Source organism: Trachemys scripta, chromosome 1, assembly GCF_013100865.1.
Source record: "Trachemys scripta elegans isolate TJP31775 chromosome 1, CAS_Tse_1.0, whole genome shotgun sequence".
In the NCBI taxonomy this organism is placed as follows: domain Eukaryota; kingdom Metazoa; phylum Chordata; order Testudines; family Emydidae; genus Trachemys; species Trachemys scripta.
This window is the reverse complement of record NC_048298.1, coordinates 27,619,910-27,635,672: the sequence shown is the minus strand read 5'-3', so window position 1 is coordinate 27,635,672 and position 15,763 is coordinate 27,619,910. Positions and strand designations below refer to the sequence as shown.

Below are 15,763 nucleotides of genomic sequence, written 5' to 3'. Positions count from 1 at the left end.
TCCTTACCTGAGGAGGTTGTGAAGGCTAGGACTATAACAGTGTTTAAAAGAGAACTGGATAAATTCATGGTGGTTAAATCCATTAATGGCTATTAGCCAGGATGGGTAAGGAATGGTGTCCCTAGCCTCTGTTTGTCTGAGGATGGAGATGGATGGCAGGAGAGAGATCACTTGATCATTGCCTGTTAGGTCCACTCCCTCTTGGGCACCTGGCATTGGTCACTGTCGGTAGACAGGATACTGGGCTATATGGACCTTTGGTCTGATCCGGTACGGCTGTTCTTACGTTCTTATTTTTGCTCAGAAGCTAAGTATCACAAAGCAGTGCAAACTTTTCTTTAGATATTAATGGATCTCTTGCTATGAATGCATACCATGGAGATTTAGTAAAAGCTTGAATTTGAAACAGTGAGAGACAGTTTCATTATGCTTATCATGATGTCTGTTATGTTATTCACTTGCATGCTGTAAGCACAGTTTGTAATGAAAAATATTGCACATGTTCCGAGTGTTGCGGTCAATCTGGTAGTTTTGATCCAGTACTGCTTCCTATTCAGCACTCCCTATTACACAGGGCAGTGACAAATGGCCTCAGGAGAAGGCCTAGAAGCTGGGCATAAATCCCACTTCACAACTCTTATCCCATTTCTGTAAGTGGAGAAGCTAGGTGGCAACCACAGAACTAACTATATAACTATAGCTAAGGCTACGATTTAATCACGGGTATTTTTAGTAAAAGTCATGGACAAGTCACGGGCAAGAAACAAAAAAAAAAATCACTGCCCATGATCTGTCCATGACTTACATCATAAATACCCCTGATTGAATGGGGGGGAGGGGGAGGGAAGGGGGCGCCACAGGGGGGGAAGCCCCAGGGGGGCCAGCAGCTGCTCCGACCACTGCGGGGGGGGGGGGAAGAGGGAAGATGGAGCAGCCCCAGGGGCCCGCTGCTGCTCTGGCCGCCACCGGGAAGGGGAAAGCTATGGAGGGCCTGCTGCTGCTCCAGCCACTGCTGGGAGGTTGCATGAAGTCACAGAGCCCTAACTATAACTCCCAAGTGACAGATAAAATATATCTTGTATTATGTTCTGCTCCCAAAGCCTCTCATCTTGAAGGATCTCCAAGTGCTTTAGAAACTTGGAAAGATAAATTCTATACAGGGATCACTTCATTCACCACTGAAACAACAGCTCTTTCAACAGCACAGAGCAACGTTTCTGCACCATAGCTTAAATCGGGAGCAAAGATTGTGTTCAACTGAAACTTCAAGGGGAATTTAAGTAAGTAAAATTTAATTACCCAGACTGGAAATTTGTCCAAAACACCACTATTGACACCAGGAACGAAATGGGGATATTTAATGACTGCACGCGTTTAAGACCTTGGGTTTAAATTCCATCAAAAAAACAAAACCAAAACAAACCCCAGAGATATTCCTCCCAAGCAAGCGGGCTTTGAAAGACTGATTCAGATGGGAGGCCTGTAATGAGGTTTTTTCTTTTTTAAGCAGACAAAGAAGTCAGAATGAGAAAACAGAAATAGTTACCAATGTGACAAAGTATGTTACCAGATGACAGGAAATACCTTCACAAAGCAATTTTTTTCACAACAGAAAAGGAAAAAGACAAGTTAGGTTGTTAATCTATATAAAATATTTGTAAATACATTACAACAGACCATGGGGCAATATTAGCTGCAGTATCCCAATAGCAAATCATCTGAAATGGGAATTTTCCTTTCCACGAACATCTCAAGATGACCACTACCACAGCCAACAACAACCTGAAAATAGACACTAAATGACTATGAACCGTAAATGGCTCACTCGTTTATAAATGCAGAAACAGCATTATGACCATCTTTGACTTAATGCTGCAAGCCCTTTCAGAATAAGCTCACTCATGCTAGAGGTTTAAAGAATTGATCATCTGCGGTAATCATAGTGTTTCTAGTAGAAGAGCCTTGATTGTGTTTAGTTGGTTAACGCCATAATCTTGTCAGCTCATTGGCGCTCAGAAATAAATCTGTTTCTCTCTCCTTGTGTTGCTATCCGTTCCCCTTCTTTTTCCAGTCTAGTGAATGGAACTATGACAATGACAATGGAACTATGACAATTTACACCATCTGAGGATCTGTCCCCTGGGCTCTTCACACTGCATCACTATTCAAATCCACAGTGAAAAAATGATACAAATTAGAGATAAATGCACACTTGCCTTGGAAGGAATGCAGCCAACATTCAAACAGGTTCCACCCAAAGTTTCATTTTTCTCCACACAAACAGTCTGGAATAGAAGAGGGGAAAACCCTTTTAAAGCCATACTACATTTTTATTTCCTAAAAGCCAGATTTGAAAATCTCAATGAATACCAATGACAAAGGAAAATTACTCTTCCTGTAATTCTACTTCTCACAAGATATTGTGCAGGATTCTCGTTCCTGGGTTTAGCTGGAGACTGATTTGAACTCCCCTAGCTCTTCACTCTCTCTCTCTCTATTTTTTTTTAAACAAATCCTTTTTGAGCAATGACAGCAGGGTAACCCACTGTCACCATTTATACTTGTAAAGAAGTATAAACACTGCCCTTCCCCTTCAAGTGTTTCAATAAGTTCTTTCAACTGAGCAGGTGTTGAATCTCTCTGAAAGATGACTGCCTTGAATTAAATTGATATAGGATCAAAAAATGCCTCAGAATAATGAAAAACAAGGTGAAATAGGGAAAGACAAGTAAAAAGAGAACCTTTAACACTGAGGGGAATGGATTGGTGAGTAAATCTTGTGAAATGATCTTCTCCACCTTGAGAGAAACAATTACAAGGCAAGTAATGTTTCCCTCTATAAAAATACCACCACCTTGTGGGATTCTCACTTCAAGAGTAAGAAGTTCTAGGGATATCCCAGAAGAAAAATGAAAATAAAGCTGCTCTGAGCAGCAATAACAAGGCCAATGTCAACTGTTTAAACAGGGAGGAAGAAAGGATGGATAGAAGAGATTTCTCTCTTCAAAATCCATCATCAGACAACATACATCCAGAAAGGCATCAGTCAGGAACAACATCATGTGCAAAAATTGGCTAACAAAAAAGGGACACTTGGAAAGAAAACAAAACTTTCCTTGGAAACAAGAAATCTTGGCCTCTCCTCCTTGCAAACAAGTTCTGGAGTGCACAGGGTTCAACATGGGACTCCCTCATTTTGGGAACTGTAAGTTTAACTCTGTCTGGAGGAGAATATCCGGGTGAAGTGCTTCAACTGTTTCCTTAAATTTCTCATTTTCTGCCAAAGCAAATGAAACGTTAGCAATAAAACTGCTAAAACAAAGTTTAAGTCCCTTTCCCTTCTTATATGATAGTATAATCATTGATTGATCTTTTCCGTTTTGGGTGTGAAGACCAAAACCACTCCTGAACCAAGCTGATGTTGAAGAGCTGCTGGAAAGCCCAGAACAGGGACTTATTGAAGGTACGTTTTGAAGCTAAAACTTTTTTCAGCTGCCTTCGAGACCATAGCAGCTGCATTCAGCCACACATTATTCATGGGCTAGTCCAAAACAGGATACAAAGGCATGGTAACCCTTTTGAACGGGACTTCCAGACAAAGATACCTCTAAGCTACAGTCCTTGTAGATGCCTTGACCAGCTTCAATTAGAAGTAGCTGTCTTGAACAGTTTCTGCAAGGATTGAGGAAAGGCAGGATTCTCCCCTCCAGACTCACTGTCACTTCTCCACAGTGATGAATTCAGTATCAGATGACTTTTCTGTTTCATCTGAATCCAAACAGCAGCTCTCATCATCCTAACTGTCAACAAGCCCTTAGTCTGGTGACTTGAATTCACTAGGCAAGGGTGTCATATGTGCTTTGATAAGAACCGGTGATGGCTGTGCCAGTGTACTAAGCACCAGTGTCAAGGCCAGAATTTCTTGCATTGAGCACAGATTCCTCCCATCGCTCTTCAAGCACATGAATACAGGAGTGGCAATCCAACATCTTTTTGACTGCTGCCTTAAGGAGCTACTGACTCCCTTCTGGCACCTCCTGCCTTTATCTCATGTGGAGACTGTCTCATCCAGTGAGCCATTTTTCTAAGTACCATCAACGACAAGTGCCAAGGCCTCACCTAGTGCAATGAGAAGCCAATATTTATTGGAACCCTCTGATTCAACCACAGCACATACTGCTTCAACGGTAAAGCCACCACACTGGTCTTAATGGGGACCATGGCCTATGTCAATGCAGCTAGCACTAACACTCATTGTTGGGGTGCAATGGATTTGTCTGAATCAGGTTTTTGCTTTAAGGGCTTAAACTTCAAAGAACTCCGTTCCTCCTTATGCCAGATTGAGAGGAGTCTCCCACTGGATCACCTCAAAAAGGGCTTGAAGGCACTCCACATGTTTCTTCAATGCTTAGCATGACACATCCAAACATATTCAGTACCCCTGCACACCACAGATGAGTCTGAGGCAGACAATGCAGACTGATCAGGTTTGAAGCCTCCCTCCTTAGATGTCACACCTATGACACAATGCATCATGTATAAATGTCTCGAAGGGAACACTGGAACAAAAGAGAAGTAGGCATAGAGCCACAAAAAGAAATGTAGCATCAAAAGAATGGAACAGGAACTAGGGAGCCAAGTAGCCGTAAGGCTCCTAATAAAAGCTGTAGTGCTGAGCACTTTAATTCAGGTACTGGTGCATCAATTCTGGGAAACATCAACAAACAAAAAACCTCAGTCATACCAGGGTACTGGCCATCAACACACAAATGAAGGGTCAAGGCAACAGAACTATTTGCACTGAAGCACTGAGACAGGCGCCAAAGTGCTAGAGGCAATAGACTCTCATTTAGCACAATTGTACCAGACCTGCATAGAAAGCAAAAGGATACTAAAGGATTCCTAACAAGGCATCATTGAGAATAAAAAAAACTGGCGCAATGGCCAGTGAGCCATACGATGCTGCAGGGACTGTGGTCACAAAAAGAACCTATCAGAACATCCAGAGGGCAGCATTTATACTTGGGTGGAGTTGGGACATGACAGCCAGTAGGGGCTGGACAATAATACTCTGCAACTACCACCCTCCAGGAGGTTAAAAAAACCAAAAGCGCTTAAAACTAAGGGAGTTCCTCCAGTAAAGCTATGTTCATGAAGTGAGAATTGTGCTGAGATGTGACACACTGACAATAGCCTGCAATATCCTGAACAAACCTTAATGAATTAAGTTAAACCTTACTGCTAACTGTTGAAGTAAGTTAAACCCCAGAGGTGGGGTAATGCCTGGCAAGCTTATGAGCAGATGTGTAGGTTCTTTTGTTGTCTTAATATGTCTTCTCTGTAATGCTTTTTACCTTAAGAATGAAGTAGGCTTGCTTAGAAAGAACTGCGTGGTAACATCTACCCAGAGCAACCTCTGTTACCGGTCTCTGAAGAGAAAGCAAGTAAGTCTATTTAGGCAGACTATCTTTGCTGGGAAATACACAGTGAAAGCAGGGAACTGTGCAGCCTGCACATATCCTGGTCACAGGGAAGTGAGATGCGGGTCTCCATCCAAGAGAGGCAACAGCTGGGGAGCTAGAAACCTAAGAGTGGGTGCCCTTGCTGGACCACTGAGGGGAAATGTAGGGCAGTTGTTCTGAACTGTGATAATATCTTTAGGAAAATATATTTTCGTCTCTCAATATTTTCAAAAATTACTCTAGAAAACTCATTTACTTCCCATTGTTCAGAGAGTGAAACAGAGGTCACTTGAATCATCTGTCTAAATTATGAATAACTAGTACCCATTACATGAAAGCTGCTTTGTTCATAAAGGACATTCAAAGGAGGCAGAGGGAATAGCAAAAAGAACAAGCTCATGCATATAAATTACACCCAGGATAATCTCTATCTATAGTCTCATCTCCAGCATTCAGTCCATGTATTTAATATAGCCCCAAGTCAACTTTATTCATGTTCATGACAAACAGTACTTAACCGGTCACTCTGGCATTAAATAACTTTGGCTTCATTGCAGGGGCACATTTCCACTGCTCTTCACCACACTAATGATTCTCTCTTTCCACCAATTTGTTTTTCAGAATAAACGAATGTGGTGATGAGTTCCAGGAAATTCTGCATTTACATATGAAAAGCGCTACATAAGACTTGGGTATTATTTTTATTGGTGTTCTCTCAGCCAATTTCACAGAATCTCTCAGCAGTTAGGCACTACATTTGTTATTCATTCTGATCCTTTTTGGCAGATTGCCTAAAAGTTGCTTTTGATTAGAACCCAGCAGTTTTGTTTTTTGGGAGAAAACTACTTTTCCTCTTGGCATTCTCTTCACTACTTTTATAAATATGCTTCCCTCTCCAGTCCAATTCATTTTATTTAAAATGTAGCTGTTACACCTCTTAGTGACTACTGTTTACCATTGGTTTCAGTCTAATCTATACATTCTAAATAAAAATTAAGCTAATTTGACGGCCCTAACGCCAAGTGACAAAAATCAACCATGACTTATTTTAATAATCACAGTTCAAAAGATACTAACAAACCAACATGAAAAATGGTGCCTCTACAGTCAGTGTCTGTTTAAGACAAAGTTAAGGACGTTAATCTACAGCATGGTCTAGTAGTGGATACAGCACTGGATTGGACATGGGAAACCTGGGTTCTAGTCACACTTCTGCTACGGGCTTTCAGGTCAACTTGGACAAGGCACTTCCCCCTATCTATGCCTCAGTTTTCACATCTGTAAAATGGGGGGAAACTATGCTGACCTCTGTAAAACGCTGAGCTCTAATGATGATGAACAGTATATAAGAACTAGTTATTACTATTAATCTGGAAATGAAATCAAGTTCTCACAATGTGGGTGTCCCAAGCTACAAACAGCCCTGGGAAACCAGAGCAGATGCTCCCATTTAGCCAGTTAAAAGAGCGAGCAAGCATATGTGGATTATATAGGACCAGGGAGAGACTCAGTGAGAGGAAATCCCTGAGAATCTGAACAGACTGGTTCTATTTGGAAGGGCAGGCAACAGATGCCTGGGAGAGCGAGTCTACAGAGAATGGAAAGCTCTGTAGGCTCTCCTTGGAAAGAAGGAGGAATTGGCTAGGAGACTATGTTTGAGAGCTGGGAGAAGGATAACAGCAACAGGAGTTCTTGCTACCACAAGAAATGGTAGGTAAATTGTATAATGGCTGACAGGGGTCAGGCTGGAGACTCTTGCCTATATGCTCGGGGTCTTACTGATCGCCATATTTGGGGTCGGGAAGGAATTTTCCTCCAGGGCAGATTGGCTGAGCCTCTGGAGGTTTTTCGCCTTCCTCCGCAGCATAGGGCAGGGATCTCTAGCAGGAGGGTTTCTGCCGATTGAAGTCACCTAAAACAGGATTGGGGACTTCAACAGCAGAGTCCAGGGAAGGGGTAGGGACGGTTTTATGGCCTGCAGCATGCAGGGGGTCAGACCAGATGATCATAATGGTCCCTTCTGACCTTAAAGTCTATGAGTCTATGAGGAGTTTGCTGGCTGGGCCAGAGGGCTGGAGCGGTCTCAAGGCAGGAGGAGCAGCAACGGGCGCTGCCTGCTGTCCGAAGTCTCGGGCTGAAGGCAGGGGAGCAGCAGAGGGGCTTACTCACTGACATCTTCAGGGCTACGGGGGTGGACCCACATGAACCATGAGAGGGCCAGGAGGAGGAATATTCCCCTAGAAAGGATGCTCCCAGCAAGGTGTTTCCTGCTGGGATGATCAAGTTTGCAATTCAGTTGAAAGGGCTGAGGTGGACTGTGCTGGAGAGTCGGGGCATGGTGGGGGCTGCCAAGGCAGTATGTTGCATGTACTCATTGGACTATGCTGGTGAAATTTGGATGATGGTGTTGGGGCTTATTTTGTTATGATTTATATGCATGAGACTTCTGTAATCCTTCCCCTCCCCCCGGCTATATTTATACTTGGGAAGATGCTTTGGATTATTTTGGGACAGGCTGGAGAGAAACTGAGGCAGGTGTGCCTGTCAGAACACAGCCTGCATCAGGAGGGTGCTCCCAGTCAGGGTTGCCCAGTGACAGGGAACTTCATTTTTCCAGTGTTGCAAGAACCCCTACTGAATTTATCTGGATTAGTGCTATACTACCGGGTTTATCCAGCACAAGTTCCCTCTTACCTTAAAGCCAAGTTGAGCTGCTTTGATAGCAGCAACATATCCTCCAGGCCCAGAACCAATAACTGTGATGTCAGCATCAGCTAAAAGAAAAAATACAAACTTTAAAATGTTTTCAAGTTACTTTTCTTGCTATAATTTAGATTTATTTTAGTTTTACTATAGGAATACCTAGCCTGCAACATTCTGGGATAGTTCCACACATTGATTATCCACAGCATGAGAGAGAATATATAGCTAGTTTTTAAAAATGATGGTGCTGTTCAGTGAATTTAGACACGTAAATTTTGACTACTGAAAGCAACCTCCTGAATCAAAAAATGGAATGGTTCATGGACACTATTTGTTCTGTAAATAAAAACAACCACTCTTACAGATTTGAGAACAAAAGCACTGTAAACTGAGGTAAAGGGACTGAATTCTGGTCTGACCTGCACTCCTTGCATCTACTCTGGGATTGCATATGCTATAAATCTTTGTAGAATTTGGCCAAAGGTATTTGTAGTTATGTTTAACTGCCTTTGAAAAAACTGTTACAAGAAAGGACTTGAACGTGGCATTATTACAGATATTAAAAAAATAAGGAGAATGCTGATAGACTAATGTTACACCTTTACATTGTCCTGTGCGTGAACAGGGTTAGGTTACACATCTCATGCTCAATAATCAAGAGAAACTGGCATATGAAGCAGAGTCTTCATATTTAGCTCCCAGACCATAGAAAGATTAACTTGTGATCCACAAAAGCAACCCTTCCACATCATTTTTGCAATGTAAGAAAAATGGCATATCTGATTATTTTAACCTCTAACAATAATAATGTATAAATGATTAGTATAGTCAATCCAACCCACTGCATGCGATCACCTGATATCTATGTTGTAGAACAGGGGTTCTCAAACAGGGGGTCACAAGGTTATTACCTGGGGGTTGTGTGCGGTCAGCCTCCACCCCCAAACCTTGCTTTACCTCCAGCATTTATAAGTGTTATAGATTAAAAAACACATGTTTTTATATTTAAGGAGGTCGCATTCAGAGGCTTGCTATGTGAAAGGGGTCACCAATACAAAAGTTTGAGAACCACTCATACCATCAACCCTGATGGTACAATTGTCTCCACATGGATTGGCTCTTGTGGCTGCAGAATCACTTGTAAGATTGGGGCCTCAATTCGAAATACAACTTTGTCTCCTGAAAGCTATTTTACAGCAATCAAAATTTACCTAGATCAGCATAGCTCCTCAGCGACACTGCACAAATCCCCTGTAGGCCATGATGGATTCGACTAAAATGGCTTCTCTGGAGAGGGGAAAAAACAAAAGTTTAACTTTCTCCATAAAGAAAATAACTGTATATGAATCAGCAACTTCTCACAATCTGTTTCATTAGAAAATCCAATTACATTAAAAAATAGGTAGCAGTAGTGAGTTCGGTGGATAGTGCACTGCTCTGGGATACGGAAAACCTAGCTCTGCCACTAATCTGCTGTGCTTCCTACAGCAAATCATTTCATCTTTCTGTACCCCTGTTTCCATTCTAACCTTTATTGTGTTCACTTAGCCGCCGTCCTCACAACGGGGTAAGTAGGCTGCGATACGTCGAATTCAGCTACGCTATTCACGTAGCTGAATTTGCGTATCTTAAATCGACTCCCCGCTGTAGTGTAGATGTACCCTTAGATTGTAAGATCTTCAGGGCAAGAACTGTCTCTTACCACACGCATGCATAGCATCTAACACAAAAGAGTCAAAACCTGTTTCACAGCACAAACCAGCTACTAACTGCTAGGATTAAGAAGAAACAACCCTTATTATCCTGTAACTGTTAACTACATGGTATCTTGCAACTTCCTCTGAGCATCTGATACTGATCACTGTTGGAGAAGAACTCCAGACTAGATGCGCAACTGGTATTGTAATTCCTATGGAAAACAAAACCTATATAAATACATTTCCCATATGTGGCTAGACAATACCTTTGATCACTCTACTAATATGCTGTACTCCTTTCCCCATCCTCTGCTCTTATATTGTGAGCGCCTCAGAGCAGGGATTGACCTTTTCTTTTAGGAAAGCTACTATACAGCAGGCATTATCAGATAGTAAATAATGGCAGCACAGATTACAAAACCCCATTCAACCTTTTCTGTGGAAGGACTGTGGGGCAATTCGATAATAGACCATCTTATTGCTCCATTTTACGGTTACTTCCCGAATGGGAGACAGGTAGGGAATAGTCATTTTACCCCTTATCCACAATTCAGTTGTCTAAGAGGATAAACAACATTTCATCTTATCTCACTCATTCACAGTACCTATAAATATGGGGAAAGGGTAAGACAGACTTTGGTTTAAACCTAGGGATAATTACGAAGAGTGTATTCAGGGAAAGGAACATAAAAAAAAATCAAGCAATTAAAAAAATTAATCACAATTAATTGTGCTGTTAAACAATAATTGAATACCATTTCTTTAAATATTTCTGGATGTTTTCTACATTTTCAAATATATTGATTTCGATTACAACACAGTGTACAGTGCTCACTTTATATTTATTTTTGATGACAAATATTTGCATTGTAAAAAAGAAATAGTATTTTTCAATTCACCTAATACAAGTACCCTAGTGCAATCTCTATCATGAAAGTTGAACTTACAAATGTAGAATTATGTACAAAATAATAACTGTATTAAAAAAAAACGTAAAACTTTAGAACCTACAAGTCCTCTTAGTCCTACCGGTACTTCTTGTTCAGCCAATCACTCAGACAAACAAGTTTGGTTACAATTTACAGGAGATAATGCTGCCTGCTTCTTGTTTATAATTTCACCTGAAAGTGAGAACAGCTGTCCCCATGGCACTCTTGCAGCTGGCATCGCAAGATATTTACGTGCCAGATGCGCTAAAGATTTATATGTCCCTTCATGCTTCAATCACCATCCCAGAGGACATGCGTAATAAAAGTGTTGGGTAATAAAACCAATAGGCCCGTACAATAGCCCTAAGAGTTATTATGGAGCTGGCTGATGGAGAAGAGGGGCTCAAGCAACAGGCTATTTCAAGGATGGCAAAATGTGGCTCGCGAGCCACATGCAGCTCTTTTACAGTTAAAGTGCAGCTTGCAGAGACGCCCTCCGCCCAACTGCTCCCCAATGCTACACCTACCAGACTTGGGCAGGGAGCTCGGGACCTATACCTTGAAAGGTGTGGGGATATTCATGAAAACTTGGATCCTGGTTTTGCCTGAAAACCAGCAGCTCTGTCAAGGACTCAGTTCTTGGGAGCAGATCTACTTTATTAAAGAGGAAAGGTAACCCTTAAAAAGTGTAGACCTAGGATTGCATTTTATGCTTTGTTTTGTGTGTGTAACCAATTATGTTTCCACTAATCTTTTCTCAGTATGACAAATTGCAGTCTTTGTTAATAAATGTGATTGCTTTCACTATAAATATATTTCAGTGCTGTAATGTTACAACGGACCTGATCCTGAGTTGTATCAGTCAAGCCGTGTGTACATTGTCTCTTTGGGGACAGCTTACCTGGTAATTACTGTGAGTGTCCAGTGATGGGCTGGATACTGCAGGGAGCACTGGGAGGACCGGGGGCCGGAGGGGAGGGAAGGGGGAGAGAGAGTTGGTGTATACCAAGCACTAGCCTGCACAGAAAGGGTTAGGTCTGCATAGACCTGGAAGTAAGAGCTTGTGGGCCTAGAGGCTGTTGGTTTCAGGGAGCTGAGCCACACCAAGCATAGACAAGACTGCTTCACACTAAGGCCCGGTAGTGGTGAGATGCCTTACAACCTTGGCTAACCCTGGAGCATGTCACACTGTGCCTCTTCCCCCCGCCCCCCATGCTCTGAGCTGCATAGAGGGGATCTTGATGTCTCTTGCTTGTGCCCCACTTCCCAATGCCCTGAGATTCTCCCCTTCCCCGTTTGTTCTCCTGTGTGCTAGCCCCACATTGTCTTCATATCCTCACACTGACTTGAAAAGCAAATGTAGCACACTGTGCTGGTTTTACTATGCTTAATCTACATATCGTATGATTTTAGGCAGACGTGACTATACATCCGTTTGTCTGGCAAAACCAGTTTTTCACCTCCAGTGGGGAGTAACACCTTGACATCAACCATATAGAGACAATTTTTACAATATATTCAATACATACATTTCACAATAGTATTAAGGACCAGCATGATCATGGCTTTCATTTAATATCTCATGCAATGTTCTATATAAATACGGTGACAGCAAAGTGTTAGGTGTACTGAGTTTGTCAGCCCTCATAAGAATTACTGCTGTTACAGAACAGTGAGCCTTTTGCCAGCTGGCACCCAAGGGGCTCTTAGGGTCACACGCAGGCACCAAGGTGGCCTCTGCCCAGCTCAGGGGACGGGGGGGACCGAGACCCCCCTCTGCCCAGCTCAGGGGACGAGGGAACGGGGACCGAGACCCCCCTCTGCCCAGCTCAGGGGGGGCGGGGAAGGGCTCACGCAGCACAAGCTGAGGGGAGGGGTCACGGAGCAGGCTGCATCCCCCCGTTCTCGGAGCTAGACGGGGACCTCAACGTCCGCACCCTGCTGTCCCGGCGCCCGGGGGAAGGTGGGTGCCCGCTGGCCCGGCCCGGCCCAAGGCCCAGAGCGAGGTAGAGGGTCGGGCCCCCCCGCTCCCGTAGCTCGGTGCCCCCGGCCGTGTCTGTATCCCAGGCCCAAGCCGGGCCTGCAGGGCCCAGCGCCGCTCCCCCCGCCCGCGCTGGCCGGGCCGCTACCTGGGCGAGCGCGCAGCAGACCCGGCTCCAGCTCTGCATTTTCCGGCCGCCTCAGCTTTAACCTCGCGTCCGAGCGCCCCGTCCCTGGCAGCCGCGCCTCCAAGGTCTCCGCGGACTCGCGCAGGCGCACTAGGCCCGGCGAGGAGGCGACGACGCTGTGACCGAGTGGCGTCGCCTGAGCCCCGCACAAGGGCGCAACACTCCCCCCTGGCGGAGGCGGCCTGCTGGTGCAGCTCGTTGGCAGGGCGCGCCACAGTGGGCGTGGCTATGTAGATACACCTCTTAAAGCTGCAGAGCCTAGACATTTTAGACGCGACCTAGAGAGGGCTGCTGCCGCTTAGCTGCCCCACCCTGCCTCCAGGGCCCAGTGCAATGTGACGTCCAACCACTACCGCTCCCTGCCCCCGGAGTCCCAGGGCTCTCCAGATTTCATTGGGCCAACTCCTCATCTCTTAAGATGCCTAGAGGAGGGGGCCTCCCTTCAAAGTCTGGTGCCCCTGGTCACACACACTACAAAGATGGGGGTGGGGTGGGGGAGGGCAGTAGCCATACACCCTGGCTATGGTGGGTATCCCTGTCCATCGTCCTTACTGCGCTGTTGGGTTGGCACTGTACCACATACACAAAATTTGAGAAAACATGGTCCCTGCCCCGATTTGCTCCTCACCCACATAAGCATCACTAATGTAGTGTCAAAGCAAGCTGATAGAATGATATCTACTGGAGTCACTGGACGCTGACCCATAGACCACGTCTTGTTGCCAAAGTCATGAAATAGAGACCCGTCTCTTGCCAGCACGCCTGTATCATAGATGTGTTTCATGCAATATTGTAGCAGGACATCATCCTGACAATGTCCGGAAGGGGATAGGTGAGTTCCGAAGCAACATCGCAATGGGATGATGTTTTAGAAACATCATGTTGACTTTTTTACCCATGTAGTGTGAGGACATCAAACATGTTTGTCTGATATTTAATTGTACTGATTCCATTCAGTTACATACAGGTGCACAATGTCTCCTCGGAAATCTCTGGGATATTCTAGCACAGAACTGCCATGTGCCTCAGCAATAAATCAGCAAGACCAGAATAGAGTGTCCAGTGCTGAAATCTTGACCCATAAAGATGTTATGATTGATAACTAGCCCAAATATAGAAAAATGACATTTTCTGGCTCTAGCGTTTATTCCATGGAAACAATCTATGTTAAAAACAAAATGTAAAACTTGCTGACTTTCCTTTACTCTTCTGTTTGAAAATTAGAAACTTTCTTTCTCTAGGCTTGCCAAATCACATGAGAACAAACAGAACCAGAGCAGTTAACATTGCTTCAAAGTGTTAAAGGAAAAGTATACTGAAATCTTGATTAATTACAAATTCAAACGTCATACAGAATAAAAAATGGATGGAAAAGCAACAAGTTGAAGTATCAGAAAAGGGATGGTTACACATTGCAAGTATGTCTTGCAGGATACTACACTGTCCAATTTAAAAAAGACCCAGTAGCAAACCCTCTTTAGGTGGCACCTCAGCCAAACAAGTGTTGGGAGATGTATATTTAGGGCTCCTGATTTTGGATTTTAACTGATAAACACTGATAAAACACCCCTGATTTAAAAAAAATGAAATAGGTGTTTATCCAGGTATTTCACTAGAAAAATACTAGAAATGGTTACTTGTATCTATGGATTTATGTACATGGAGCAGTAATGCAAACTATGGGGGTATGATTTCTGAAGCATACTAACATGTTGTGCATGAATTGGCTCATGTAGACACACTGGCACACACGAAAGGTTCCCTGGTGCACTTTAATATACCGCTGTTTGAAACAGTACTATGTTAAAGCACACTAGGCAATGTTACAAAGAGATTACTCATTATAGTGTATACTACTGCATGAGTAATGTCTATAATATACAATACTCATTACAGCATATACAGAGAAAAAGCCCCAAAAACCCCTGACCTTTGGAAATCTATGTAAAACTCAAAAATTGCTAAAATAAACCCATAAAATTAAATACTCCCTTCAAAAAACAAAACAAAACAAAACAAAAAAACAGAATTCTGAATTCATGGAGGATATGTGCATCAATGGCTATTAGCCAGGATGGGCAGGGACAGTGTCCCTAGCCTCTCTTTGCCAGAAGCTGGAAATGGGCAACAGAGGATGGATCGCTTGATGATTACCTGTTCTGTTCATTCCCTCTGGGGCACCTGCATTGGCCACTGTTGGAAGACAGGATACTGGGCTAGATGGACCTTTGGTCTGACCCAGTATAGCCGTTCTTATGTTCTTATTTAGGAAGGCCTGCTGCACAATAATTTCATCCTGCCCTGTTAGAACTAACTTTTGGAGAAAAGATGGGTATGATTTTCGGTTCATTTTAAGAGAAGATCTGAATATTGGAAAAGTTGCAGCTCATTTTGGTACTTTACCAAACACATTTTCTCTGGCAACAGGGATATATTACAGGGGTGAGCAAACTTTTTGGCCCAAGGGCCACATCTGGGTGGGGAAATTGTATGCAGGGCCATGAATGTAGGGCTGGGGCAAGGGGTTGAAGTGCGGGAGGGAGTGCGGGGTGTGGGACAGAGTGCGGGGTGCAGCAAGGGGCTCAGGGAAGGGGGTTGTGGTGCAGGAGGGGGCAGAGTGTGGGATGGTGCTCAGGGCAGCAGGTTGGGGTGCAGGAGGGGTGCAGCAGGGGGCTCAGGGCAGGGGGTTGGAGTGCAGGGTGCAGGAGGAGTTTGGGGTGCGGGCTCTGGCCTGGTGCTGCTTACCTCGAGCAGCTACGTGGAGGCAGCGGCACGCAGCGGGGCTAAGGCAGGCTCCCTGCCTG

At 44.0% G+C, this 15,763-nt stretch overlaps 1 protein-coding gene across 1 annotated transcript in view; it reads right to left on the bottom strand.

The window, feature by feature from the left end:
* Positions 1–13,079, bottom strand: part of DLD (dihydrolipoamide dehydrogenase) — a 29,791-nt gene extending 16,712 nt beyond the window's left edge. Inside the window, exons 1-4 of the mRNA XM_034766856.1 lie at positions 12,921–13,079; positions 9,377–9,452; positions 8,157–8,236; positions 2,217–2,285 (exon numbers count right to left, since the gene is read on the bottom strand). Coding sequence (XP_034622747.1) covers positions 2,217–2,285; positions 8,157–8,236; positions 9,377–9,452; positions 12,921–12,959 — 264 coding nt within the window. The 5' untranslated portion in view covers positions 12,960–13,079. The remainder of the gene's footprint in view (positions 1–2,216; positions 2,286–8,156; positions 8,237–9,376; positions 9,453–12,920) is intronic.
* Positions 13,080–15,763: the final 2,684 nt, after the last annotated feature.